At 49.6% G+C, this 27,813-nt stretch overlaps 2 protein-coding genes and 1 long non-coding RNA gene across 17 annotated transcripts in view; 2 read left to right on the top strand and 1 right to left on the bottom strand.

Moving 5' to 3' along the window:
- The window catches only part of LOC122895785 (thyroid receptor-interacting protein 11-like), a 294,071-nt gene that overhangs the window by 182,215 nt on the left and 84,043 nt on the right, over positions 1 to 27,813 (bottom strand). For 14 of the 15 annotated variants that reach the window (XM_044233482.1, XM_044233486.1, XM_044233487.1 and 11 more), the window contains 2 exons: positions 23,383 to 23,503; positions 19,651 to 19,731 (listed from right to left, as the gene is read on the bottom strand). The gene's annotated coding sequence lies outside the window, so the exon portion shown is untranslated. Of the gene's footprint in view, positions 1 to 1,912; positions 2,002 to 19,650; positions 19,732 to 23,382; positions 23,504 to 27,813 lie in introns of those variants that run through there. The other variant, XM_044233478.1, reaches the window with a different exon arrangement.
- Positions 356 to 5,708, top strand: LOC122895484 (thyroid receptor-interacting protein 11-like). The gene is made up of 3 exons (XM_044232910.1): positions 356 to 420; positions 547 to 611; positions 1,348 to 5,708. Exons 1-3 carry the CDS (start codon positions 356 to 358, stop codon positions 5,706 to 5,708), a joined length of 4,491 nt encoding a protein of 1,496 aa, XP_044088845.1.
- On the top strand, positions 6,956 to 10,447 carry LOC122895797. Its single transcript, XR_006382297.1, has 4 exons — positions 6,956 to 7,072; positions 7,993 to 8,149; positions 9,394 to 9,730; positions 10,266 to 10,447. It is a non-coding gene; the product is annotated as an uncharacterized LOC122895797 (long non-coding RNA).

Below are 27,813 nucleotides of genomic sequence, written 5' to 3'. Positions count from 1 at the left end.
GGAAGGCAGGGGAAGGCTCAGGAGCAGCCCACCAGGGGCCAGGACCAAGGGCGGCAGGGACTCGCGCAGCGCGGGATTGGGGGGGGGGGTCTCCGGTGGCCGACCCACCAAACGGCTGCTCTGGGACTCCGGCACCGCCCAGGACCTGGGCTCCAGTGTGTGCCGTGGCCCAGTCCCGGGCCAGGGGCCCCTGTGCCTGCTGTGTGGTGGCGGCAGGGGACGGGAGCACGCCACCAAGAGAGCAGCCAGCCCTCCTGTTCCGAGCCCAGACCCCACGCGGCGCAAGGCGGAATCGCAGCGGCGGGAATGGGCGCGGTCCCCTGCCAGGCTCTGGTTGGCCAGCTGCTGCTTCACCATGGCGACGGCAGGGGGCAGCGGGGCTCCAGCGGCGGGGCAGCTGCAGGAGCCATTCCTAAACCGGTGCACTAGCGCCAGGCCCGGCTGACTCAGGCCTCTGCCGCCCCACACCCGGGCCACTCTGTGCAGAGCGGAGGACCCGCAGACCGGCCACCTCCACCGTCCTGCGCAACCCCCTGCCTGCTCTAGGTGCACAGCCACGGGAGGCGAGAGAGGCACGGCGCAGGCGGCGGCCCCTGAACCGCCAAACCAAGGTGCGGGCCGAGCTGTTCCTGCAGGGCTGACGGGGCAAGGAGGGGCAGGGCACTCTGGGAGTCTCTGGAGGCTGGAAATACCCAAAGCCTCCCTGGAGGTCAGTTGTCTGCGCCGGCGTAGACATCCCTGAAATGCACCAAGGATCCTCTCTCCTAGCTGGATGGATGCGTCTGACTGTACTTTTCCCCTCAATGGAAAAGATGCTATTGCGTGGAAAGCTCATGCCGCCGCCGGACTTTGTGTACTGCGACCCTACTTAGGGGGAAGTCCAGGGCCCGGTGCATTTTCTGGCCGCAGGCCCCTGGGTGCAGCCGGGCAGGAGCATGCACTAGGGGCCGCCCCAGGACAGCCAGCAAAGCAGGGGAAGGAGGGCAAGGGCCCAAGCCTGGTGTGGGAAGTTGCAGGGATCAGTGGCTGGGACCCAGACCAGGGGCCCCAGGGTCTTGGCTGCTTGGAACTACCTGAGCGGCGGTGGCGCGCGCGCGCGCGCGGGAGCGCGGGAGCGCGCACGAGGTGGGGAGCGCGGGAGTGCGAGCGAGGTGGGGGGCAGCGCGGGAGCGCGCGCGAGGTGGGGACGCGGGAGCGCGCGCGAGGTGGGGACGCGGGAGCGCGCGCAAGGTGCTGCTTAGAAACGGGGGCGGTTGGCTTTTGATTCTTAGCCTCGCGCAGGCAGGGGTTCTGTGACACTTGGCGGGGTAGTCCGGCTGGACTGGACGCTTTCTCACCGCGGACCAGGGCAGTTGTATGACCGCCAGATGTTCTCCTGGGCTGGTGGTCTGGGCTGTGGCCTAGGCCATACCCTAGGGGCCGTGGACAGCAGCCACACCTCTTTGACCAGGGACATCTCTGATATTCACAGACATGTGCTGGGGAAAGGGACTTTCCCTGGGGACACCATGGATCTGGCTGATGTCATCTCATCCCAGACACAGATCAACAGACGCCTCCCTGAGACAGACACACTGGAGGCTGAAGTGACTCACTGGAAGATGTTGTGCCCGTGTTCCACCCAGGGACCAAATACCGTCGACCCAGAAACAGTGTGGACACTGAAGAGCCACATCAGGGACCTACAGCAGAAGCAGATACGGGACATGGACAAACATCAGCTGGAAGTGGCCGTGTTGCAAAACACCCACCGGCAGAAGCTAGCAGACCTCACTGACCGGCACCGCAAACAACTAATGGACTATCGACGACAGGTGGAAGACCTGCAAAACCAAGGTGCTGCCGGGAACGTGAACCGTGACCTTCTTGAGGAGAGGGAAAGGGATCTCAGAAGGCTGAAGCAGCAACTTACACAAATGCAGCGGCTGAACGACAGTCTGAACAACCTTGCTTCGGATCTCCGAGCAGAAAAGGAGAAGTTGGTTCGTGAGCTCCGACAGGCAACACATCAGCTGGAGGAATCCGTTCTGCGCAACAACGAGGATTCCCTAAAGAACAACGTTGCCGTGAGGGCTTTAAAGGTAGAGAAAGGACGGTTAGTGGCAAAACTGTGTCGGGCCGAAAAGAAGCTTTGCCAACAGAAGACCGAACAAAGCCTCAGAGAACGGGCACCGGCAGATAATGGCCATTTCACTAAGCTCGGTCAGGAGAAAGACCTGGAGATACTCCACCTCCGGGAGAGGATCGAGCAGATGGACGCAGAGCATCAGGAAACGAAGGAACTGCTGTCCTTTGCTTTGGAGGAGCACAAGCAATTGGCAGAGTGCCTTAGGGAGCAAGAGGAGTACATCAAAGAACTCCGAGAAAGGCCAGAGCTTCAGGAGGAACTCGGCCAGTCGACCGAAACCTTCAGAAGCCGTGACATCCTACCCCCATCCGGGGAGGACAAAGACACGCGTCTCCCATCCACGACAGACCAACACCCTCGTGTGGACGAAGACCTGGAGCGCCTCACCCGACAGAGTCGCGCTGTCCCTCTGGTTGACCCGAAAATCCTCGAGGAGATTGAAGAACTCGAGTGTGAGGTCCTTCAGCTCAGCAGGTTAAAAGATGATCTCGAGGAGGAAATCCAAGAACAACAGAAGATCATTCACAACCAGCAGCAGGGGAAGAGAGCACTGCTTCAGGCCTTACAGGAGCAGAAGGAGAAGGTGGACCGCCTTCAACACCGGCAGGAGGCGACGAACGCTGAACGCGCTCAGCTCCTCGCGGCCAAAGACGAGCTGATTCGGAATCTGCAAGTCACGCTAGAAGAGCTGAAAGCCCAGTTGCCCGACGAAAGCCCGCACATTCCGAGGCAACCCTGGGAGGATGAGGAAGTGCGAGCAAGCCAGCCTCTCCCCAGAGAGAACGGAGGGGACGAGCGTGATCCATCTCAAGCTGAAATTCAAAGGCTAGTCCAAGGAATCAAAGAACAGGAACTGGCGAGGCAGCTTCTCACTGAAGAGAACATCCGACTGACCGCGCAAGTGGATCGGCTCTCCAAAGAGGAGATCGGGAAACTCACTCGGATCATCCAGCAAAAGGATGTGGAGATTCAGGGTCTCTCCAGCAGAATCTCTGAGGCTTCTCACAGCCAGAACAGGCACGTGCAACAACTTCAGCAGCAGTTGCAAGAGTGTGCTTTGAAAAGCGAACAGATCTTGGCCATCCTGAACGAGAAGATGAGGGAGAAGAGCAATCTGGAAAGGGACTATCACGAAATGACCGATCGACTTGCTGCCAAGGAAGCAGACCTCCAGAGGGTGCAAGAGGAAAATCAAAAACTGTCCACGAGAGTGGAAAGCAGCGGCCAGGAGGGGTGTAGCGAAAGGATTCGGGATCTGGCCCACGCGGTTCGAGAAAAAGACCTGGAAGTGGAGGCGTTAAGTCAGATATGCCAGACTTTATGGAGGATCCTGCAAACACCCAGCCCTGGTCATGAGGTTCGAGGAGGTCGAATCGATCAGTTCCAGCAGCTTCTCCAGGAACGGGACACGTTATCACAGCGAGTGAAGGTCATGGAGGAGTGGAAAGAGCAGGTGCGGACCACGGTCCAAACTCTGAAGCGCGAGTCACCCCAGCTTCAGAGAGATCTGCGACAACTGCAGGCGTGGGCTCGCACCAACAGCGAGAACGTTCTGAAACTGCAGACAGCCTCTCTTGACCAGATCCAAACTTCCCAAGGACGGGACGTAAACTTACAAGAGCTAGAGAAGGAACTGGCCCAACTTCAGCTCCGCATCGGGGAGCTCTGCAATGCCGAGGACCTCCTTTTAGGGAACCTCGATGTGATTTTCCTCCAGACCTCCAGCGACTCCCTGAAGGCCGGGAAATCTGACCCAGTGAGGGAGTCCTCTCAGGTGATCAGAGAGGAGGTCGAAGAGCTCAGAAAATCAGGGCAAGGAAAAGAGACCATGATTCGAACCCTCCGGGAAGATCAGCAGAGATGGATTGCTTCAGGGGCTGCCACGGGGGAAGGAGAAGGCAAACCACGGGAACACGGCGATTCCGATTCCCACACGGAACAGATGCAGGAGAAACCGGCCGTTCTACAAAACTCCCTTCGGGCTCAGGAGCTCCGAATCCAAGCGGAAAGTGAGGAGCTGCTTTCTTCACAGGAGCAGCTCAGTGGCCAGCTGAGTGAGAACGAGCTGCTGAGGCAGGCAGTCACCAATCTGAAGGAGAGGATAGCAGATCTCGAAGTGGACGTGTGTCGGCTGAAAGAGGAAAACGCAAAGATCGTGGAACGATCTAGAGAAAAGGACATGGAAAACCAGGCGTTGCAAGAGACAAATCGGCTGCTTTCAGTGACGCAGAGAGAGGCGGCATCCCAGCATGCTGCGATGAGAGAGAAGGCACTGGCCCTGGAGCAACTGTTGCAAGAGAGAGAAGAGGGCGAGACCGGGGAATTGAACCGGCTCGTCGACGCCGTTCGGTCAATGCAGGACAAGGCAGCTGTGTGTCAACGGGAGAGAGAGGACGCCGTGTCGGCACTGACACAGAAAGAAACGGAAACCTGCGCCCTCCAGAAGGAGGTTCACCGGTTACGAGAGAGAGAACGGCGCCTCACCCAGGAGCTGGAGAGAGGGCGGCACCTCGCTGCAGAAGCCCAAGATTCTCGTCGCCGGCAAGCTTTGGCCTCCGAGGACCAAGTGGCTCAGCTAAGAGAGGAAGTGACGGTCTTGCAGGGAAAACTCGCTTTGTCTTCCGCTGCCATGGAAAAGGCCGGCCACGGAGCCCGTCTGCAGGCAGAGTCGCTGCGGGCGCAGTTGCACGTGGTCACCCAGCAGAAGGAGGAAGCTGTGCTCCGGCTCGCCGCCTCCCAGGAAGAGGGAAGGCGCTGCCATCAAACACTAGCGAGCCTGAAGCTGGAACTGGCCGAACGGATGGAAGAGGCAGACGCCCTAGAAGGAAAACTGAAGTCCTTACGGGGACGTTTGCATCAAACAAATGCCGACTTGGAGGTGAAGGAGGACCAACTCCAAGAGCTCAAGAAACAGAATGAGGTCCAGCAGGAAATGCTGGAGGACACACAGAAGAAACTGATGACCTTTGTCAGTCAGTCCGAAGGAACGGTGGACAAAACCCTCCTAAGGAGACTCTTCGTGGGATCGTTCCAGGCAGCTGATGCGGAACGGCAGGAAGCCTTGAGGTTGATGGCAAGCACGCTGGGGATCCGAGAAGACCAGCTGCGGCAGCTGCGCAGCCGAGAGCCCGCGGGTGTGCCCAGCGGGGTGACTGGGGGGCCTGGACCCAGAAGCGCCCCCAGCACCCCCGCGAAACCAAATCACCGAGCTGTGGCCAATCGTTCCTTTTCAGAACTTTTTGTCCAGTTTCTAGAAGTGGAATCTCATTCGGCTTTTCCAGCGCCCAAACCCTCTGCTCCTGACGTGAAGCCCCCAGACTCGGGAGGAAGGGGAAAACTGCCTAAGAAACAAGGCCCATCACGACTGAACGCTCCCCTGGCATCCACACCCGGAAAAAAGGAGGTCAAGCCCCGCACCACAGCTGTGTCTCTTATTGACCCACCCGGACCGGAAATGGATGGATCGGAGCACCTTCTTCTAAATGCTGTCACTGATGCTTTACCCACGTACACGCCGCGTATACTATCGCCTGCCCAGAAGGTTGGAAAGGCGGCGGCCAAAGACCTCTCCAAGAAATAGACGACTGTGCGCCAGAGTGACACCGCGCTTTGAAGATCCCAAGTCACTCTGTGTGTCTACCTTATCTCCTAATGTTCTTTTTCAAAATGTCAAATGTTCACGGTTTTGCTTTCAGCTTAAGAAACCTATTCTTTTATGACTTAACAAAAACGGGGATCCTGACCTGTGACCGGATCCTAGGACCCCGGGATCATGACATGAGCCAAAGACAGACGCTTAACAGACTGAGCCACCCAGATGCCACAGCAGGGGTGACGTTCCTAGGACAGTCGACACTGATGGCCTTGGAAGCTGTGGTCTGTAATGCTGGAAGGTGTACACAAGGGCCAAACCTCTATGTATACCCTATGCAGAGAACACATCAACTTGTTTCAGTGTTCCAAATGGATCAGACAGACGAGCGCACAATCCTCGGATGGGAAACGAGGTGAATAGCACAAAAGTACACGATGAAGATATGGTTAAAAAAAAAAAAAAAAAAAAAAGTAAGTTCGCTTTTCCCAGCTAAGTCTCATTTCTCTTGGTTTATTTTTTATTTTCTAATTTTTAAAAATCATTTCCTTTTCTGTTGTCTGCAAAGGCACGCTATGGCTAACCTGATTTCTCTCGGGCCTTATGTATGTTGGCCTGCTTAGGAGCATGCTATTTATTCTCTGACTTGCTCCCCCCTCCAACCCCGCCGAATCACTCTGCCTTGGAGACCATTTGAAATGGGAATGAATGCCATCTTATTCTTAAATTGAAAACCCAGCAGCTGATGGTTCTACCCTAAGCTATAGAAGTAGCTCCTCTTGATCATCCTTTAAGCGGTTTTTAACTGGAATGTCCATGGTCAACTCCCTTGTTCATTTCTTCAGGAGCCCCTTCAAATCTTCATTGGCTGGGTCATTGCACAGGCTGTCAGGGAACCGGAGTTTACTTGGGAAGAAACTGTGCCTGGTCCCTGTGCTAAGGAGGGCTTGTTGGCCAGGGGATCTGATCTGTGGGAGCAGAGCGGGAAGGGAACTTGGACTGAGGCCATCTGAGGCCCTCCAAAGTTACCGGATGCCAAGACAACACTTCCTATGGAATCTTCATCTCAGGCTTTCCATCAGAACGGACTCTGATATGCGGACATCCATTTCCTGCTGAGACGCTTAAGGCGTACGACAGGGGCTTCTCTAGGATGTGAAGCTGTCATGTGACCAGGAGGGAGACGGGGGTCATCAAATCCAAAATGTAATTAACTTCCATTGATGTTCACGCAGTTGATCCCAAGGGAATCGCTGGCTGGTCAAGGGCTAGAAGGAAGAGCTGACGTCCTCCAGCACCATGGAATCTGGCAATGCACTGTGGACAGAAGCCCCCACCACCTCCACCTGCAGGTAGGATATGCAGACTTTGGCTTCAGCCTGTAGCAGGAAGGCCTTGGGAACGGTATTAAGCTGGTGGCGGTGGGGAAGGGGGGGGGTTTCCCATGACCCAGAGAAGAACAGACAGCTGGAGAGGAAGGCTCAGAGTCTGTGAGAGATTCTGTTTCCAGGAGAGCCCAGTGCATGGCCAGCAACTGCTGCTCTCATGGTCTCTAACCAGGGCCGAGGAGGGCCGTTTCTTGCATTGGGAGCCCACGGACGACTGACAGATAGCGTGGGTGGTCCAGGGACTCCGGGAAGCAGGAGAGGAGGCTGCTACAGCCTTTTGACCGGGGCACGAACAGGTGGTTTTTTCCTCAAGCTTTTGTTTTTGTAGTTGAGAGAGCGCTCTGGCTGGAAAAGGGGGTGAAAGGGAGAGGGAGAAGCAGGCTCCCCGCCGAGCAGGGAACCCCCCTGCCAGGCTCCATCTCAGGATCCCGAGATCAGGACCTGAGACAAAGGCAGACGCTTCACCAACTGAGCCACCCAGTCACCCTCAACAGGTCAATTTTGCTGGCCCAGATCCTAGAGCCTTCTGTTGAGGGGAGACCCTCCCCCCTCAGCGTGGGCTCGTTAGCGAGGAACAGCTGAAATGGGTTTCTGTAAAATTTATAAACAAGGTACATGTTGCCTCCAGTACCCAAAGAGTACTGAAAGATGTTGGACTTGCATGTCCTTTTTTCTTCTTAAGGATTTTATTTAGTGACTTGATAGAACACGAGAGAGAGAGAAAGACACAGAGAGAGAGTACAAAGGGCTGGTAGGGGCAGAGGGAGCGGGAGAAGCAGGCTTCCTGCTGACCAGGGAGCCTGATGCAAGGCTTGTTGCCAGGACCCTGAGATCAGGATCTGGGCCCAAGGCAGACCCTGGACTGACAGAGACACACTTTGTAGGTCCTTAACAAGCGCGTCAAACAAATATCCTCACAGTAGGATCTCCTGAATGTGATGTCCCATCTGTATTCCTGAAGACAGATGAAGGCGATAAGATCCTGCCCACAAAGTTTGCCTGTGAGAGCAGAGCGGTTTGGGTGCCCCGCGCATTAACAAGGTAAACCCTGCCTCCTTCAAGGTCAAGGCACATGCCACTGAGAGGCACCGAACAGACCATACTGGCCAAATGTATTACAGCAAACTATTCACCATCTTTCAATTTGTGGGGCTCCCTCATGGCTTTTTAAATGACTTAATTCCAAAGAGAAAGCAAGAGAAAAACCTAGCAAAGGAGCGGGGGCACGGGGTGGTGGCAGGCACAGAGAGGCAGAGGCAGAGGCAATCCCAAGCGGACTCCACCCTGAGCACATAGCCCGACCTGCGACCCTATCCCATGACCCTGAGATCCTGACCTGAGCCAAAAGCTCAACCCACTGAGCCCCCCAGGTGTCTCCGGTGTTTTCAGGGTACAGGGCTTTATTTTATCAGGTATGGGAAGACAAGCAGATCTACAAGGAACTCTCACAACGCAAGAAGCGTTCATCGACTCCCTGATCCCGAGAAAGGAGGTCCCGAGAGCCATGGAGGGCCACCCAGGGAAGCACCAGGGGCGGTCAGGAGAAAGAGGGACTGAAGGGACAGGCAACACGGGCAAGACCCTTTACTGTGGTTTCCGTGGCAAGGGGCAGGTGAATCCGGGTCAGCACATTTAAGACTGCCCAGTCGGTGTCACGTCCGTGGGTTCCGGGACACGGTGGTGTCTGTCTGGAGTAGTCTGTCCCTGCCCCTGGGGTGATCAGGGCAGGGGAGAGTGGCCCAGAGTAAGAGTTTCTTACAAGAGGTGGCTGGGGGTAAAGGCTCCAAATTGGTTGCTTTACATGTGAAAGCTCTGCCTGTAGGCAAGCTGCTGACCATCTCTAGGAATTCGGTAAGTCTGCCAGGCAAAGTCCCTCCACCAAAGTCAGCAAGGCCCGAGATGTCAAAGCAGGAAATACAGAAGGTAGAATCTATGGTTATTGTACTCGCTACAAACAGAACGTGAATGAAGTCCCTGAAGGTTAGCCAACCGGTGCATCTTAGCAACATCACACTTCATTCAGAACCTATGTCGTAGAGGCACAGAAGGCCATCGGCCTCCTTTGAATTTTGCCAATTAAATTATTTTAGTGAATTTACGATTTCCTTTTTATTTTTTATGTGTGAGAGATTTGATGGATTCATTTAAGAGGGCGAGAGAGCGAGAGAGCGAGCAAGCAAGTGGGACAGAGCAGGGCCCAGCGGGAGGAGCAGCAGGGAGAGTCAGAGGGAGAAGCAGACTGACTCCTTGCCCAGCAGGGAGCTTGACATGGGGCTCTATTCCAGGATCCCGGGATCAAGACCTGAACTGAAGTCAGATGATTAACCACGTGAGCCACCCCGGTGCCCTTGTCAATGCTGGATTTACAACTGGCTCAAATTCTGAACCCATGTTGAATTAGTCGTGCCCCCCCCCCACCCCGTATTCAGTTTTCTCTCCTCCACTCCTCCTTTGCTTGGGTTTGTGTCTTCCTGGATATACTTGTGGGCTGGGGGAGTGTCTTTTGCCCTGCTCCTCGTTCTCGGTTTTTTCTTCCAGAGAGTCTCAAATCCGCATCATCAGCCCTGGGGCTTCTGTCGCGGCGATGGTCGTATGGTTTCCAGTCTCCTGGCGTAAGTCCAGGTGGGAACTGATCCCCTCACTGTGCCATTCCCACATTTCCCTGCGTCGGGGCCTCCCTCCTTTGCACCCACAACACAGAGGGTCACCCCCAGGGCTGTGCTTGGGGTGTGCTTTCCCCCAGAGGATCTGGACGTCAGCATCAAGCACTGGCCCAACCCCCAGTCCCTGGAACTGAAGCACACCAGTCAGCATGTCCTGCGGTTGCCAACCTCAGGGGGGAGCCCTGGAGACCAAGACAGGCCACATGCAGGTCACATGGCTGAAGACCCAGATACAGTCCATTCTCATCCATTCTCACCTTGCTGGCAAGGAGGGGACATTCGTTTGGAAATGGATGGCGACCTCCACGTGAGGTAACAGAACACGGGCCAACACGCAAGCTGGCCAGCGATGGCCAGTTCCCTCCCAGATCGTGCCTGTCACCTCCGAAGCCAGTTAGTTAGCGAAGGAGCAGGTCAAGCTGACCCCCGCGTCCTCATTTAACATAGGGACACCGTGTGTGTGATGCCGCCTGTTTGAATCACCATCTCCTCAGGTCCCCGATGAGAGAGAGAGACTCCTGCTCCAGACTTGTGGGACGCCCTGACACCCGACACGTGTGATTGACAACAGTTTCCTAGTCACAGACCCTCGCGCTTCAGGGGAGGAGGATACCACACACCGTGCAGGACTGCACAGACATCGCGCGTGAGAACAGAGAGAACCAGCAGGGCCTCGGAAGGCAAGACTTGCTTCTAGAAACCAGAGGGTGTGGCAAGTCCTGGTGCCCACGGGAGGGTGTGAGTGGCTGGCCTGGGGAATTCAGTGGGCTTCTAGGGAACTGAATGCTGCTCCCCAAAACCCAATAGGCACTAGGGCTAGTCCCTAGGAGGAGAAGGGTGTTTGGTGAAGAGACCTCCCCCGTGAGGGAAGAGGGAGAGGAGAACGTGCATGACGCCATTCGGGTCCCTCCTTGATCTTCCGGGTGTCACACGACAGCCCTTGACACGGAATCTTAATTGCAGGCCTGATGCCCCAAGAGGGTACGACAAATTCTTCTAGAACTAATAAGGCAACTTCACAGAGAAACAGTATACGGGATAAACACATAAAGGTACGCGGAATTCCTCTATGCCAGCAACGAATATGGAGGCTCCACAATCAAACACACCTTCACAAAGAAACTACTTCGTACAAAGAAACTACTTCGGGATAAATCTAACAGTGCCTGTCCAGGCATCCCACGCCGAAAGCTCTTTAGCACTGATAAAGGAAGTCCAAGATATAAATCAATGGAGAGATACACCATGTTCGGGCCTGGAAGACTAAGCATCGCCACGATGTCGATTCTCCCCAGACTGAGAGAGAGATTTAACGCCATTTCTATCAAAATCCTGTCAGCTTCGTTTGTTTTCGTAGAGACAGACCAAAATATTCTAAAATGTATGTGGAAGGACAAAGGAATTAGAGTAGTTTCGAAACCGGTTTTGAAAAGAATAGTAATTTGGGAACACAAGTGTTTAGAGTTTCCGAACTTAGTAGTAGTTGTAATAAGGAAGCCCGTGTTGGTATTTGCAGAAGGACAGTCCCACACAACAGAACAGAACAGAACAAAGAATCCAGAAAGAGTCCCCACAAATATGCCCACCTGAGTTTTGAAAAGGGTGCTAACGCAATTCCATTCCAGACAGCTCGGTTTTGTACCGACTACGGCCACCTAAAGCTTGCGATGAACTCAGACAGGCCACCCTCAGAAAACAGCAGCAGCAGCAGCAGCAGCAGCAGAGGAGGAGGATGGTGGTGTGACCGAGGTCCTACCAGGTGGGAATGGGAGAGAGACTGTGTGCCCAGGGTTGTGTGGGCGGGGCCCCAAGACCCATCCAGCGATGCCTTCCGAAGGCCAAGGCCGAGGGAGCAGGGCAATTGTCCATTCAGCGTGTGGGCCCAGCACCCATGAGCAGGAAGGTGGTTAGGACAGCTGACGGGCGGGGCACTGAGACACTTCAGCTGAGTCTGAGCAAAAGCACCTCCCGTCTTCCAGGCTTCTGTGAGGCTTGCTTCTTGTCTGGCGTCTCAAGACCCCACAGCCTTGTCCCGGTGGGCGCAGCACCTCACAACCTCCAGACCCATGGCCACTGGTCGGAGGACACCCCTTTGCAGCTCCTGAACGTCGTCCTCAAGGTCGGCGCGGAGGACGAAGAAGTGAGCAGCCCTTGGGAAGATGCTTCTCTGCACGGAGGTACCTGTACGGCATGACGTCAGGGCCCCGTGTCTCCGGGGGGCTGGGGCCTCGCTGGGAGGCGGGCCTGTGTCCCAGAGTACACCGGTTTGCCAAAAGGTAGCCGTCAGCTTGTGTGCCCCTCCTTTCGCAGCTCAGAAGAGCCCAGAACGGGGCTTCACTGACGGAGCTGCTAACTCTGTGGGGGGCCTGGAGACAGCGAGAGTGGAAATGCGGCCGAACCAGGCAGATGAGGTTTCAGCCTTGTTGGGGCTCAAGTCCTGCTAGAAGAGACCGACTTGAAGCCAGTAAGTGGAATGTTGATGAGGGAGGAGTTCCGTTCTCCTTCTTGAGTAGCTTCCGTTCCACTATGGGTTGTCAGGATCCCCGCTGTGCACCTGAGATCAGGCCAGTCAGGGGGGGTGGGGGTGTGTGTGTGTGTGTGTGTGTCAGTGTGAGTGTGTGTGTGTAGGGGGAATGGCCTTCCTTTTGGGTGGGTCGTGGCTATCAGTGATTAGAACACATGATGAACAGGACTGACGGGATGCGTGAGGGACTCACCACCTGGCTGGCAAAGACAGGAAGGAAATAACGACCCGTGAGATTCGTCATTACTGTTCTGCATGGAGTGCTGAGAAGTACAGGGTGCATTAGAGTTTGTAATTTCCCGAGGAATGTTTAAGCTGAGACCAGGAGGCTAAGAAATCAAGGCGGATGTGGGAAGGTGTTCAGTTAGGGCCGGGAAGGATGTGTACTGTTGAAGGAACTGAGAGAATGTCCTTGAAGCTGGGGCCACGTGGGGACCGTGGGGTGGGGAAAACCAACGTCTGGGGTGACGACTTGTCGCTTTTGTAGGGTCTTGGAAACGAATCATAGTGATTTCAAACATGGGGTCCAGACCCCGAGCAGATCCTACCTCTGCCTCTTATGAGCCGTGCTGCTAAAGCATTGTACGTCTCCGTTCCCTGATGGGACAAATGGGGATGACGAGAATCCCACTTCATAGATGACTGTAAAGAGCAAGTGACATTGAACATGAACAAAACACTTAGCGCCATGTCGGACATGCAGGAGGTGTCAGTGGTGGTTAGTTCAAGAAGTGAAGAAATACACAGCTAAGTTTTGAAGACGTGGTGGCAGTCCGTGGTGACGTTTGTGAACATCAGTGGACTCCACGCAACTTCATTTCTTCTCCAGATTTCAGATGCTGTTGACCACATGTGTCACACTGTTGAATTAGAAAGAAATTTTTCTCAAATGGACAGTTATTTGTCCAGAGAGTCTGCAGCGCCACTGAAATGACGAGAGGGAAAGAAAATGCTTTTCAGTACCGTGTCCCACTGAGGTGTGCCTACAATGTCCTGATAAATTGAGTTACTTAGTATTTGTGGGTAACCGTTTGTGGGAACTTGCTTCAAGTCAACGGACTCTAGAGTAACTGAGACACAGAATACGGACAGAGAAGTAGTATGGCTAGAGCTTGGCTTTTCTGGACTCTCTCTGGGACAGGTGTTTTGTTCTGTTTTGTTTTTGTTTTCAGGTAGGAAACATCTTTATCATTGGCCTTGATTCATTCATCACATAGTGTCCAACGTGGATTCCGTATGCTGACAACCTGCCTGGCGCATTACTCCGCTGGCCGCTCCGGTCCAGACGTCAGGCCGTCCCCCGAGGGAAGCCGACCCCACCGGCCCCGAAAGTTCATGCTTGGGGTGCTGAGCGCCAGGCTGTCCCAGGAATGGGCCCCTTGGTCCCTGGCCCTCTATTCCGGCCAGCAGTTCTGGGGAGGCCAAGGCTGGAGCCCGACACTCTCCGTGGTTTCGTGATCGTTTAAGAAAACAGAAGGGACAAACGTTTCACCGTCTTTAAAAACACAGGAGTCTGAGGAGAGAAGCCAAGGTCCGCCGCTTGGCAGCTCCGCGGGAGGACGAAGCATCCGTGTCCCTTGCTGACCCACGCTGCGCCGCCTCCTCATGCCCACGCGGAAGCACGTTTTCAGGCGGCAGTATTGGCACAGGTGGTGCTGGTCGATCTGGCAGCGGCGGTCGGAGCGGCCGGTGTAGCTGTGGTTGCTGTGGATGCCTCCGCTGGAAGCAGCTCTCGCAGCCCTGGCAGGGGAAGACGCTGTAGTGCTTGCCGCTCGACATGTCCCCACACACCACGCAGTCCACCTGCAGCTCCGGCTTCGCCAGGCTCGGAGTCGCTGGCGGCGCCCGCGGGGGAGGCCCAGGAAGCTGCTGGAGGCCTGCAAGGCCCCGCGGCCAGCACTTCCCGAGCTGCCGCCCCCTCTGTGGCCGCACCTTCCCTGCCTGGGCCTCAGGCGGGGCCCCAGCCTCGCTGGCCTTTGCCGGGCCTTTGCCGCCGCCGCCCACCCTGGGAGCCGGCCTCGAGCTGCAGCCGGTTTTCTCTGGGAATAGTTTTTCTCCGTTCTCTGCTCTCCTCGGTCTCAGTTTCCAACGCCTTCCTGCGTCTGCAGCCCAAACGTTGTAGGGGAAGTTTGGGTTTGGAATGGCAGGCTAAATAGCTGTACCCAACCCAGTGCAAACCAGCAAAGCATGAAGGACTTTGGGGTTTTTTTGTCTTTTTTTTTTTTTCTTTTAAAAGATTTTGTTCACTGGACAGTGAGAGATCACAAGTAGGCAGAGAGGCAGGCAGAGAGAGGGGGAAGCAGGCTCCTTGCTGAGCAGAGAGTCCGATGCAGAGCTGGATGCCAGGACCCTGAGATAGTGACCTGAGCCGAAAGCAGAGGCCTTAACCCACTCAGCCACCGAGGCGCCCCCTGTGGCCACTTTTTAAAGAAAAGACAGATGCTTCTGTCCAACTCTAGACTCAGGGAGTCAGAGCCCTCTGGGATAGGCCCCAGGGTACAAGGACCAAGCATGTTTACCATCTAGATGCATTTCGCGACAGCTTTTTTGGCACTGGGCTTTCCATTATCTGAAAAAACATTCAGCGAGATTGGGAGAACCCAATAAACTAACGTTCGATGTAACATTTAGCAGGGCTCTGCCCTTCAGGGTCTGGGATATCGCGAGCTACATGTTTGGTGTAACGTGTTACACACCCTTAGGTCTTGTCAGAAAGGGATGGATCGGGGCGCCTGGGTGGCTCAGTAGGTGAAAGCCTCTGCCTTCGGCGCAGGTCATGATCCCAGGGTCCTGGGATGGAGGCCCGCATCGGGCTCTCTGCTCAGCAGGAAGCCTGCTTCCTCCTCTCTCTGCCTGTCTCTCTGCCTCCTTGTGATCTCTCTCTCTGGGAAATAAATATCTTAAACCTTTAAAAAATAAAATAAATTTTAAAATTTTTAAAGACTTATGGACTGTTTTTTCTTTTGCTTGGTTTTGTATATAAATTTTATGTATTTAACAGAGAACGAGCCAGACAGCATAAGCAGGGGGGACAGCAGGGGGGAGAGGGAGAAGCAGGCTCCCCGCTGAGCAGGGAGCCCAACAAGAGGCTGGATCCCAGGACCCTGAGATCAGGACCTGAGCTGATACCAAGAGTCGGACTCTGAGCCAAACTGAGCCACCCAGGCACCCTTACAGGACCCGCTGTCTTAGGAAAATAAATGGCAAGGCTAAAGAAAGAGCAGGGAGAAAGTGAGGACTGTCATTAGAAGAGGCTCGTGAGACCTGTTAACCAACGGCAAGGTAGGGGTCTTCTTCTCACTCAGGATTTAACAGATACAGAGAGTCGAAATAATTGTGAGATAATCAGATCAATCTGAACTGTGACTTGACACGTCATGCTATCGAGAAACTATTTTGAAATGTTTCAAGAGTGATGAGTCTATCTATGTGTGTGTCGCACAAGGGCAGTTTTGTTCCCTGGGAGATGTTTGGCAACATCTAGGACATATTCGGTGGTCAGAAGCAGGAGTGAGGAAGACACTCTCCCGCCTCTGGTGTGTGGAGACCAGGGGTACTGCTAAGCATCCTAGGAAGCTCAGCACAGGGCCCTCGGCAAAGAACGATGGGGCCCAAGATGTGGGGAGCGCCAAGATTGGGAAACCCCGTTCTGGAGACACATGTTCAAGTAGCTGTGGGTCAAATGACAGGATGAAGATATTTGCTTCAAGGGGCGCTTGGGTGGCTCAGTGGGTTGAGCCGCTGCCTTCGGCTCAGATCATGATTCCAGGGTCCTGGGATTGAGCCCTACATTGGGCTCTTTGCTCAGCACGGAGCCTGCTTCCCCCCCTTCTCTCTCTGCCTGACTCTCTGCCTACTTGTGATCTGTCAAATAAATAAATAAAATCTTTAATTAAGAAAAAAAAAAAAAAGAAGAGATTTATTCAACACGGGCCTAAATTGGTAACAACGTAAATGTCCAACAACATGTGAATGAAGAAACAGACTGAGTATATCCATACAAGGCCAAAGCTATACACCAGTAAAGAAAGAATGAACTACGGATAAATGCAACAAACATGCATGACTTAAACGCACCGTCTCACCAAAAGCAGCTAAAACAGTACACACACTATGATCCTATCTCAATGAAATTCTATTTAGAAATTCTGTCCTATATAGTGAGAGAAAGCAGCCTGTGGTTGGCAAAGGGAAGGGTAATGGTGGGGTAAAGGAGTGGGAAGGAGCATGAGGAAACTTTCTGGAGTACTGGAAATGTTTTCAGCGGACCATGCTGGTCGTGGTTCTAAAAATGCATACGGTTGTCCAAACTAAAATTATGCATGTACACCTGAAACTAATGTAACACTGCACATCAAATATACTAAAAAATACAAACAAAAAGCCATACACTTAAAATACACACACTGTACACTATTTCCCTAATAAAACTGACTGTAAGAAGTATCAAGAGAAGAATCCCACTCAGAACTACATTAGAAGGAGTAAAATACCTAGGAACAAATTTAACCAAGAAAGTGAAAGACCTGCACGCTGAGAACTACAGGACACTGATAAATGAAACTGAGCAGATGCAATTAATGCAAGGATATCCCGTGTTCATGTACGAATGAGTATTATTAAAATGTCCATACTATCCAAATCAACCTACGGCTTCAACGCTATCCCTATCAAAATTCCAACAGCATTGTTCACAGAAAAAGAACAATCTTAAAATTTGTTATTAAACCGCAAAACACCCCAAATAGCAAAAAATAAAACAAAAAACAAAAAACAAAAAAACCAGGAGGCACCACCTTTCCCATTTTAAACTGTTATCGCGAAGATACAGAAATCAAACAAAACGGCATTGGCCATCAAAACAAATACACAGATCAATGAAACAGAGAAGAGTTCAGAAATAAACATATATATATATATATATTAACCACATATAACAAAAAAGCCAAGAATATGCAATAAGGGAAAAAAAAGAGTAACCTCCATAAATAGTGCTGGGAAAACAGGACAGCCACATGCAAAAGAATGAAAGTGGACCACTACCTTACACCACAAACAAAAATTAACTAAAAATGGATTAAAGACTTGAATGTAAGACCAGAAACCATAAAACTCCTAGAAGAAAACATCGACAAGTAAGCTACTTGACTGAGGTCTTGCTGACAATTGTTTGATCTGGCAACAAAAGCAAAAGTAAACAACTCAGACTAAATCAAATTAAAAAACTTCTGCACAGCAAAGAAAAAAACAAAATGAGAAGGCAACCTGGTGAATAGGGGAGAGTATTTATATATCGTGTATCTGCTCAGAGATTAACGTCCAATAGCTATACAACAGATACCGTATCGATGTAAGACATACATCTATCTATATCTTATACAACTCGACAGCAAAATATAGGATTTTAAATATATGATTTAAAAATGCCCAGAGGATCTGAGGAGGCATTTTTCCAAAGGAGACATACAGATGGCCAACAGACACATTAAAAAAAAAAAATGCTCACCACCACAAGTCATCAGGGAAATGCCAATCAAAACCATAATGAGTTCTATCACCTCACACCCGTTAGAATGGCTACCATCAAAAAGACTAGAAGAGCAGACTAGAAGACTAGCAGTAACAACTGCTGGCAAGGAGGGGAAGAAAAGGGAACCCTTGTGCACTGCTGGTAGCAAGTATATGATGTAACCACTATGGAAAACAGTATCCTCAAAAAGCTGAAAGTAGAACTACCATAGGATCAAGCAATTCAACTTCTGGTTATTTATCTAAAGGGAACAAACACGATCTCCCAGAGATATCGGCATTTCCATGTTCACTGCAGCACTGCTGACGATAACTGACATATCTCCATCGACAGGTGAAGGGATTTTTACAACAATCAGAGACACGTGCACATATGTGTGCATGCACATGCACTCACACACAATTGCTCAGGCATAGAAAAGAATGAAGTTTTGCCACCTCTAACAACACAGATGGACCCTGAGGGCATTACACTAAGGGAAGTGAGACAGAAAAAGATACATACTGTATGATCTCACTTAAACATGGAATCTTCAAAACAAAAACAAAAGCAGAAACAAAAACAAACCACCCTGAAAAATACTATGAACTCACAAATACAGAGAGCGGATTGGTGGTTGCCAGAGGCAGGGTGTAGGGGTGGGTAAAACAGGTAAGGCAATCAAAAGGAACAAACTTCCCGTTATCAAATAATTAAGGTCTGGGGATGTAATATACAGCTCCCTATATGACTATAGTTAATACTATAATATTGCATACCTGAAAGTTGAGAGTCATTTTTAAAGGTTCTTATTAAAGAAGAAAAAAAAAAAAAAAAAAGATGATGTTAACTAGACTTACTATGGTGATCATTTCACAATATTGACAAATATCAAATCATGACATACATATCTGAAACTAATATTATGTTATATGTTAATTATACTTCAATTTCAAAGAGGACACTCATTTTTCAAAAAGTACCTTGATTGGGGTGACTGATGTTTTATAGGTCTACACTTATGTCAGGACTTAATAAATTATACACTGTAAATATGTACACTTTATGGGATGTCAATTCTAATTCAGTAAAACTTCAAGAAAAAAAAAAAAAAAAACAAACAAAACGAAAAAGGTGCCTTGAATAATTAGTTCCCTCTTCCGTTTCTCATAAATAAATTGCTACAGACAAACACTAAAAATGTAGATAACTTTAAAAAAGAAGAAACTTGAGTGAGCTGGGAAAACCGCTTAAACTGAGCCGATGAAACCAACAACAGATGTCCTGATGTCCTTTTCAACTGTGAAACAATAAATATTAGTCAAAATAAGGATCTAGACGGGAAAGCCCACTGTACCAGGAAGTCTCTGACCTAATCTCATTGTCCGCCATCTCTTCCCCAACCAACTTCCAGCCACCAGTGATCATTTAAAACGTCTAGACCTATATAATACTTTTGAAGGATTAAAGAATTTGGCACTCATATACATAAACTATACTTTTTTCCCCAAGGATCTGAGAGAGAGAGAGAGAGAACGCACGTGTGCGTGAACAGGAGAGGAAGAGAGAATCTCCAACAGACTCTGTGCTGAGTGGGGAGCCTGAGGCGGGGCTTGATCAAAGGACCCTGGGACCATGACCCGAGCTGAAGGCAGAGGCCTTAACCCACAATGTTGAAAATAAACATTTTTAAGTTGGTTCTAGGCAGACACATGGGAATGACATTACACTTATACAGAGCTCTGATCAGACATGGCTTTCAAACACTCTCTCTCTCTTTTTTTTTAACTAAGAACATGTTAATGGAGGAAAAACACTTGGGAGAGTTGGTGAGTTTGCAACTTACATCTCCAGCTGCGGCAGCCTGCGAGACGGTGTAAATCGCCAAGGGTCCAGAATCTGAGTAACCGGCGTTAAAAGCGGAAACCTGAAATACAACGAAATTTTACTGTCTGTCATTTGACCAGGGAAAACAGGGCCCAATTTCCCAAACAGACAAAAGCCTGGGACCTTCCCGGTACAAGCCAAAGAGATGAATTACGATTTCACGTAACCAGTTCTGGCAAGGGCCGCAGTGTTTTGGATGCGGGTTACTTCTTTCAAAACCATAATGGTTTTAACATTTTTCACTTAAATCTTTCTAAACCAGACTGCTCGCTTTACTTTTCTGCTGGTATTTTCTAACGTTCTTTGATGATTCAAGGTTAACGTAAACATTTATTTACGAACAGTATTATCACAGCGGCAGGAGGGCTGAGTGGTACACACTGTGGGCTTCAGTATCAGACAAGCCCGCTGTGTTCCCCCTGCTAGTGCCGAGGACCCCTCTTTTTGCCAATTCACTCACACTTCTCCGACAGACAAAAGTCAAAGGGCTGGGGGAAAATGCTCAGCAGACGTTACCAGATATCCAAGGGAGCCGCAAGTTCAGCCTCAGGACTGGGTATTGCTGTCTGCAGTCTGAGCAGAGTGTTACGCTCCCTAAGGTGAACACGAATGCTCAGTGTCGTGTCTCCCAGCGTTTATATGGGCGCTTTACACAAAGATCACCTAGGCTGTTTTTAAAAGTACAGACTTTCAAGTTCCTGTAACAGATTTACTCCATCAGATCCCCATAGATGCAATCCGGAAAGCCGCATTTCAAAAACAATTCCAGGGGATTCTTAGGCATGTCAAAGTTGGAGAACCACTGGCCTAGCCCATAGAAAGCGTAAGAAGAAATGCTCTTTAATGATTTGAAGTTTAATGACCATTTTGAGACTATCCTATTCATACCTCCAATTTCTGGCCAAATGTTAAAGTAGGAATTTCCATGAAATGACATCACTGATCAGAACTGAACTGCAGCCACCCAAAAGCATCCTTGACATTCAGAGGTAAAGAGTAGCGTGAAGAAAAGAGCAGCATGAGCGAGGAAAGAGGAAACATAGAGGGAATTTAAAAAGCGGCAGCTAAATTTAATAAAGGACTAATTTAAGATTTTCAAACAATGCTCCGGGGAACTCAAGAAGGTTCTACAGAGAAAATTCCAAGGCATTCAGTGTCAAGTAAACATTAAAAAATTTCTTTAAAAGCGAACGCTTTTGGTTTAGCATTGCAGCTGGGAAACTGTATGGGATGAAAAAGGTTCCTCTGCTTTAAAAAAAAAAAAATTTTTTTTTTTTTTTTTTAAACCATTACTTATGGGGGGCCTGGGTGGCTCAGTGGGTTAAGCCTCTGCCTTCGGCTCAGGTCATGATCCCAGGGTCTTGGGCTCAAGCCCGGTATCAGGGCTCTCTGCTTGGTAGGGAGCCTGCTTCCTCCTCTCTCTCTCTCTGCCTGCCTCTCTGCCTACTTGTGATCTCTACCTATCAAACAAACAAATAAATAAATCTTCAAAGAGGAAAAAGAAAAAGAAAACCATCATTTAAGAGAGAAAAACCCTCTCAAAGCCTGAGATACGGGAGAACCATTTTAGATTTCTAAATCAACATGACCATATATAATGAACTCTGCTCAAACCAAAAGCCTGATTTCTGGCCCGAGACCCACACATACACCCTACACATCTGTTTTGTGAACGAGATGCCTACAGGAAAATCACGTTGTCCTTCAAGTAATGATCAAGTTCCTTTACAAGAAAGCTTGGGATTCCTGCCTGTATGCTAATTTACAAATCTTTTGAGCTTTTACAAAATGTAAAAAGTAAATAATCCTATAAAAACTGTTCATCCTCCAGAGCACTTTCTTCCCTGTGAAAAGCATGTTCCCAGGAGCGCCTGGGTGGCTCAGTGGGTTAAAGCCTCTGCCTTTGGCTCAGGTCATGAGCCGAGGGAAGGAAGAAAACTCAACCAAGAAACACCTCTGTAAGAACCCGGCCTATATAAGAACATGGCACAGGGTGGCCAAAAAGTCAACCGTGTCTAGCCTTAGATCTGTCCGTAGGTATGTTGTAGCGGGCAAGGCCTTGACTGCTCTTGTCTGGAATAAAATTTAAAAAGAAAATGAGACTAAGAAAGAAAAAAAAAAAAAAAAAAAAAAGTAAAATCAGAAAAAGCAAAATAAAAGCAATAAAAGTAGCTACCATGCGTGGGGGCGCCTGGGTGGTTCAGTGGGTTAAAGCCACTGCCTTCGGCTCAGGTCATGATCTCAGGGTCCTGGGATCGAGCCCCGCATTGGGCTCTCTGCTGAGCAGGCAGCATGCTTCCTCTTCTCTCTCTCTGCCTGCCTCTGTGCCTACTTGGGATCTGTCTGTCAAATAAATAAATAAAGTCTTAAAGGGAAAAAAAAAAAAAAAAAAAAAAAAGCTACCGGGTCTTCAGCACTTCTCATATGCCCACTGCTACTCATCATCTCATGAGTTCTCTTAATAATCCAGAGAAGTTATCCCTTTAAAAACATGGACCTGGGGGATGCCTGGGTGACCAAGTCGGTTAAGCTGCTGCCTTCAGCTCAGGTCATGATCCCAGGGTCCTGGGATCAAGTCTCACATCGGGCTCCTTGCTCAACGGGGAGCCTGTTTCTCTCTCTGCCTCTGCCTGCCACAATGCCTGCTTGTGCTCTCGATCTCTCTCTCTCTCTGACAAATAAGTAAATAGATAAATAAAATCTTTAAAACAACAACAACAACAACAACAACAACAACAAGGACCTGAGGCTCCAAGAGATCCAAAACAGCTCAGGCCTGCCTGACAGCCCGACAGTGCCAGAAACGCTCCTGTACAAATTAACTCACTCACTCCTCACTACAACCCTATGAAGTCAGGACTGTTATTATTCCCATTTTTCAGATAAGGAGACAGGCACAGAGAGATTATTAAACTTGTCCAGGTCACACAGCTAAGCAGTCTACCTCCAGAGCATGGACTCCCAACCACCATGCAATCCTGCTGAAGGTCACTGAGCCAGGCATAAAGAGCGAGAGCCAGGATTCAGACCCAAGCGGAGTCATTTTAAACCTCGAAAGCGTAACCCTTTCCACTAGGGCAGAAGAGAAAAACAGGCAGCCAGTGGTGCAAACTCGGTGATCTCAGAAATCAGGAAATTTTATTCTCAAATCAAACCAAGACTGGTTTCGGACCAAGGTCCTGAAAAAGAGTTCTCAACTCAACTCGAACTCACACACCCACACAGTAACAAGCAACTGGCACTGAGCGGGGGACCGTCCCATCAGATGGGACATGGACACTCGGGTTCACCGTAGTCCTCACCACTCCTGCTGCCTTACACTGGCCAACTTGATCCATGTGCATCACTCCTGCCTCTGAAGGAATCGGAGTCGGCTACCCCTCCACCCATAGGACAGCCAAAATTCCCTTCACCAAGGTCTGACTCTACAGTAAATACAATGATAAAAGAAGAACTCAAAAAACTTCTATTAAGGCCAAGACAGAAGTTTCAAAGACTCTGGCCGTAAGTTCGCTGGAAATCAAGAAATCCGCGATGCTGGGGACTGCCAGAATCAATGAAAAAGGAGGTATGTGAGTGGGCAGAGGCAGAAGGAAAAGAGTAAGCGGGAAAACATACTGACGTTGCTCAGAGAGTGTTGAGCCACCACGGAAACAGAGGCAGAAAGCAAATGTCTCACGCTCCCACTTACCTGTTCATAGTTTATGAACGTGGCGGCGTCAAAACTGCTGGCTGCCCACTTGAGAAGGTTGGCCGCCTGCTCCGGAGTCACATAAACCAGCACACATTGGGCCATCAGGAGTGTTGGCAATCTTACGAGAAGAAAAAAGGCATCATCCACATGTATTCATCAAACGGACTCTCTAGGGATGACTGGGTGGCTCTGTTGGGTAAGCACCCGGCTCAGGTCATGATCTCGGGGTAGTGAGATCAAGCCCACATCGGGCTCCCCATTCAGTGGGGAGTCTGCTGGAAATTCTCCCCCTCCCCCCACTCCCTATGCTGGGTAGGAGAGTGTCGTCTCAGGATCCCAGCGTCCCAGAAAGAATGGGGGTGCCTGAGTGTGGCAGAGCTCCTGGGCACTGGATCAGGGAAGACGGCTGCAATCAGAGAGCCCAGGAGGGGGTTCTCAGCTTGGGGTTGCTATAAACTGTGAACCAAGGCATGGTCAGGTGACTGCTCCCGGACTAGGGGCCCAGTAAGCAGCAGAACCACCGCAAGAACCCCCTTCCTCCCCTGGGGGGGGGGGGCGTGGCACAGGTGCACACTGCAGGAGTCGGCACAGTTTACAGACTTGAAAGGGATCATGTGCCTGAGATAGAAATGCTCGGTCACAGGCTGGATGAGGATGGAGTGTGGTTGGAGACCAGGGAGATAGGAGTGATTGACTGCTTTCCTCTGAGGGCTCCCTGATACCAGACTGGATAAAAAAGCAAGACCACTGAGGGGCACCTGGGTGGCTCAGTGGGTTAAAGCCTCTGCCTTCGGCTCAGGTCCTGATCCCAGGGTCCTGGGACTGAGCCCCGAATCTGGCTCTCTGCTCAGCAGGGAGCCTGCCTCCTCCTCTCTCTCTCTCTGCCTGCCTCTCTGCCTACTTTTGGTCTCTGTCAAATAAATAAATAAAATCTTAAAAAAAATAAAAATAAAAATAAAAGGCAAGAGCATCGATACGCTGTCTACAAGAGACTCCTCTTAGACTCAAAGACACCTCCAGATTCAAAGTGAGGGGGTGGAAAACCATTTACCATGCTAACGGACATCCAAAGAAAGCTAGGATAGCAATCCCTGTATCAGACCTATAGATTTGAAACCAAAGACTAATAATGGATGATGAAGGACACTAGATCATAAAGGGTCTATCCAACAAGAAGATCTAACAATCGTAAATATTTATGCCCCTCACATGGGATCAGCCAATTATATACACCAGTTAATAACAAAATTAAAGAAACACACTGGTGAGAATACAGTAATCGTCGGGGACTTGAACACGCCCTCACTGCCAAGGACGGATTGTCTAAGCAGAAGATCAACAAGGAAACAAGGGCTCTGGATGACACACTGCCCCAGATGGACTTCACAGATACAGTCAGAGCATTCCACCCTAAGGCAACAGAATACACAGTCTTCTCGAGTGCCCGTGGAACATTCTCCAGAACAGAACACCTACGGGGACACAAATCAGGTCCCAACTGGTACCAAAAGACTGGGATCCTTCCCTGCCTATTTTCAGACCACAGTGATTGGAAACTGGAACTCAAATCACAAGAGGAAAGTTGGAAAGAACTCAAATACATGGAGGCTAAAGAAGAATTTTAAAAATTCAGGGAAACCGATGAAAATGAAAGCATAACTGTGCAAAATTCTGGGGATGCAACAAAGAGAGGGAAGTATATAGTAATACAAGCCTTTCTCAAGAAACAAGATAGACCTCAGATACACAACCAAACCTTACACCTCAAGAAACTGGAGAAAGAACAGCAAATAAAGCCTACTAGACTCAAGAGTAGAGCAGAAATCAATACAATAAAACCAGAAGGACAGTAGAACAGATCAATGACTAGGAGCTCGTTCCTTGAAAGAATTAGTAAGATCGATAATCCCCGGGACAGACTGATCAAAACAAAAAGAGCAAGGACCCAAATAAACAAAATCATGAATGAGAGAGGAGACGTCACAACCACACCAAAGAAATACAAACAACCGGAAGGACATATTACGAGCATCTACATGCCAACAAATTAGGCAATCCGGAAGAAACAGATGCATTCCTGAGATACATACACTACCAAAACTGAACCAGGAAGAAAGAGAAAACCTAAACAGACCCATAACCAGCAAAGAAACTGAAGCAGTCATCAAAAATCTCCCAACAAGCCAAAGTCCAGGGCCAGATGTCTTCCCAGGGGAATTCCACCCAACAGCTAAACAAGAATTAATACCCAATCTTCCGAAGCTGTTTCAAAAACCAGAAATGGAAGGAAACCTTCCAAACTCTTTCTATGAGGCCAGCATTACCTTGATCCCCAAACCAGACAGAGAGCCTCACCAAAAAGGAGAATTACAGACCAATATCCCTGATGAACATGGATGCAAAAATTCTCACCAAAATACTAGCTAATAGGATCCAACAGTACGTGAAAACGATTATTCACCACGACCAGTGGAATTTAATTCCTGGGACGCAAGGGTGGTTCAATATCTGCGAATCAATCAATAGGGATAGACTACACAGATGAAGGAAAGGACAAGAACCCTATGAGCCTCTCAACAGAGGCCGAAAAAGCCCATGACAAACTACGGCATCCTTTCTTGATCAAAATTTCACAGTGTAGGGAGAGAGGGAATGTACCTCAATATGGGAATGTACCTCTATATCATAAAAGCCATCTATGAAAAGCCCACAGTGAGTATCATTCTCAACGGGGAAAAAGAGAGCCTTTCCCTTTTCCCATAAGGTCAGGAACACAACAGGGATGTTCAGTATCACCACTGCTGTTCAACATAGCACCAGAAGGCCTAGCCTCAGCAATCAGACAACAGAAAGAATAAAAGGCAGGGGTGCCGGCAAGGCTCAGTGGGTTAAGTGTCTGCCTTCAACTCAGGGTCCTGGGATCGAGTCCTGATGATGCTCTCTGCTCAGCAGGGAACCTGCTTCTCCCTCTCCCTCTGTCTGATGCTCTGCCTATTTGTGATTTCTCTATCAAGTAAACAAATAAAATCTTTTAAAAAGTGAGTAAGAAAGAAAGAAAGGGCATCCAAACGTGTCTTTGGAGAGGACATGATACTCTATGTGGAAAACCCAAAAGACTCCACCCCAGAATTGCTAGAACTCATACAGGAATTCGGCAAAGTAGCAGGATATAAAATCAATGCACAGAAATCAGCTGCATTTCTATACACTAACAAGGAGACAGAAAAAAGAGAAACCGAGGAGTCGATCCCATTTGCAACTGCACCCAAAACCATAAGATACCTAGGAATAAACCTAACCAAAGAGGTAAAGGATCTGTACTCCAAAAACGGCAGAACACGTATGAAAGAAACTGAGGAAGACACGAAGAAATGGAAAAATGTTCCACGCTCATGGACTGGAAGAACAAATATTGTTAAAACGTCTATGCTACCTTGAGCAATCTACATAGTCAACGCAATCCCTACCAAAATACCATCAACTTTTTTTCCCAGAGATAGAACAAATTATCCCCAAACTTGTCTGGAACCAGAAAAGACCCCAAACAGCCAGAGGGAGTGTTGAAAAACAACACCAAAGCTGGTGGCATCCCAATCCCAATCTTAAGCTCTATTTACAAAGCTGTCATCACTCAGAGAGTACTGGCAGAAAAACAGACAAATGGATCAATGAAAAGGACTATAGAATCTGGAAATAGACCCTCAACTCGAGGGTCAACTAACCTTTGACCAAGCAGGAAAGAAGATCCAATGGAAGAAAGACCGTCTCTTCAACAAATGGTACTGGGAATATTGGACAGCTACATGCAGAAGAATGAAACTATACGATTTCCTTACACCATACACAAAAATAGACTCCAAGTGGATGAAAGACCTACACAGGAGACAGGAATCCATCAAAACTGTAGAGAACACAGGCAGCAAGTTCCGTGACCTCAGCTGCAGCAACGTCTTGTCAGACACGTCTCCAAAGCCAAGGGAACGAAAGGCAAAAAAATGAACTACCGGGACTTCACCAAGATAAAAAGATTTTGCACAGCATAGGGAATAGTCGACAAAACCAAAACACAACTGGCAGAATGGAAGAAGGTTATTTGCAAAAGACGTGTCAGATAAAGGGACAGTATCCAAAATCTATAGAGAACTTACCAAACTCAACACCCAAAGAAGAATCTGATCAAGAAATAGGCAGAAGACATGGACAGACGTTTCTGCAAAGACGACATTCCAATGGCCAACAAGCACATGGAAAAATGCTCCCTATGGCTGGGCATCAGGGAAATACAAAGCAAAACCACAAAGAGATACCATTGCACAATGGTCAGAAAGGATAATATGTATGCATATACCAGTACACAGGACACCAGCATCAATATATACAATATATATATATATTACATGTAAATTACCTATGCAGGGGAAGGCAGGG

The sequence above is a fragment of the Neovison vison genome, chromosome 14 (genome assembly GCF_020171115.1).
Source record: "Neovison vison isolate M4711 chromosome 14, ASM_NN_V1, whole genome shotgun sequence".
Lineage (NCBI taxonomy): Eukaryota > Metazoa > Chordata > Mammalia > Carnivora > Mustelidae > Neogale > Neogale vison.
Note: the sequence above shows the minus strand (reverse complement) of the source record. Positions and strands in the feature narration are given on the sequence as shown.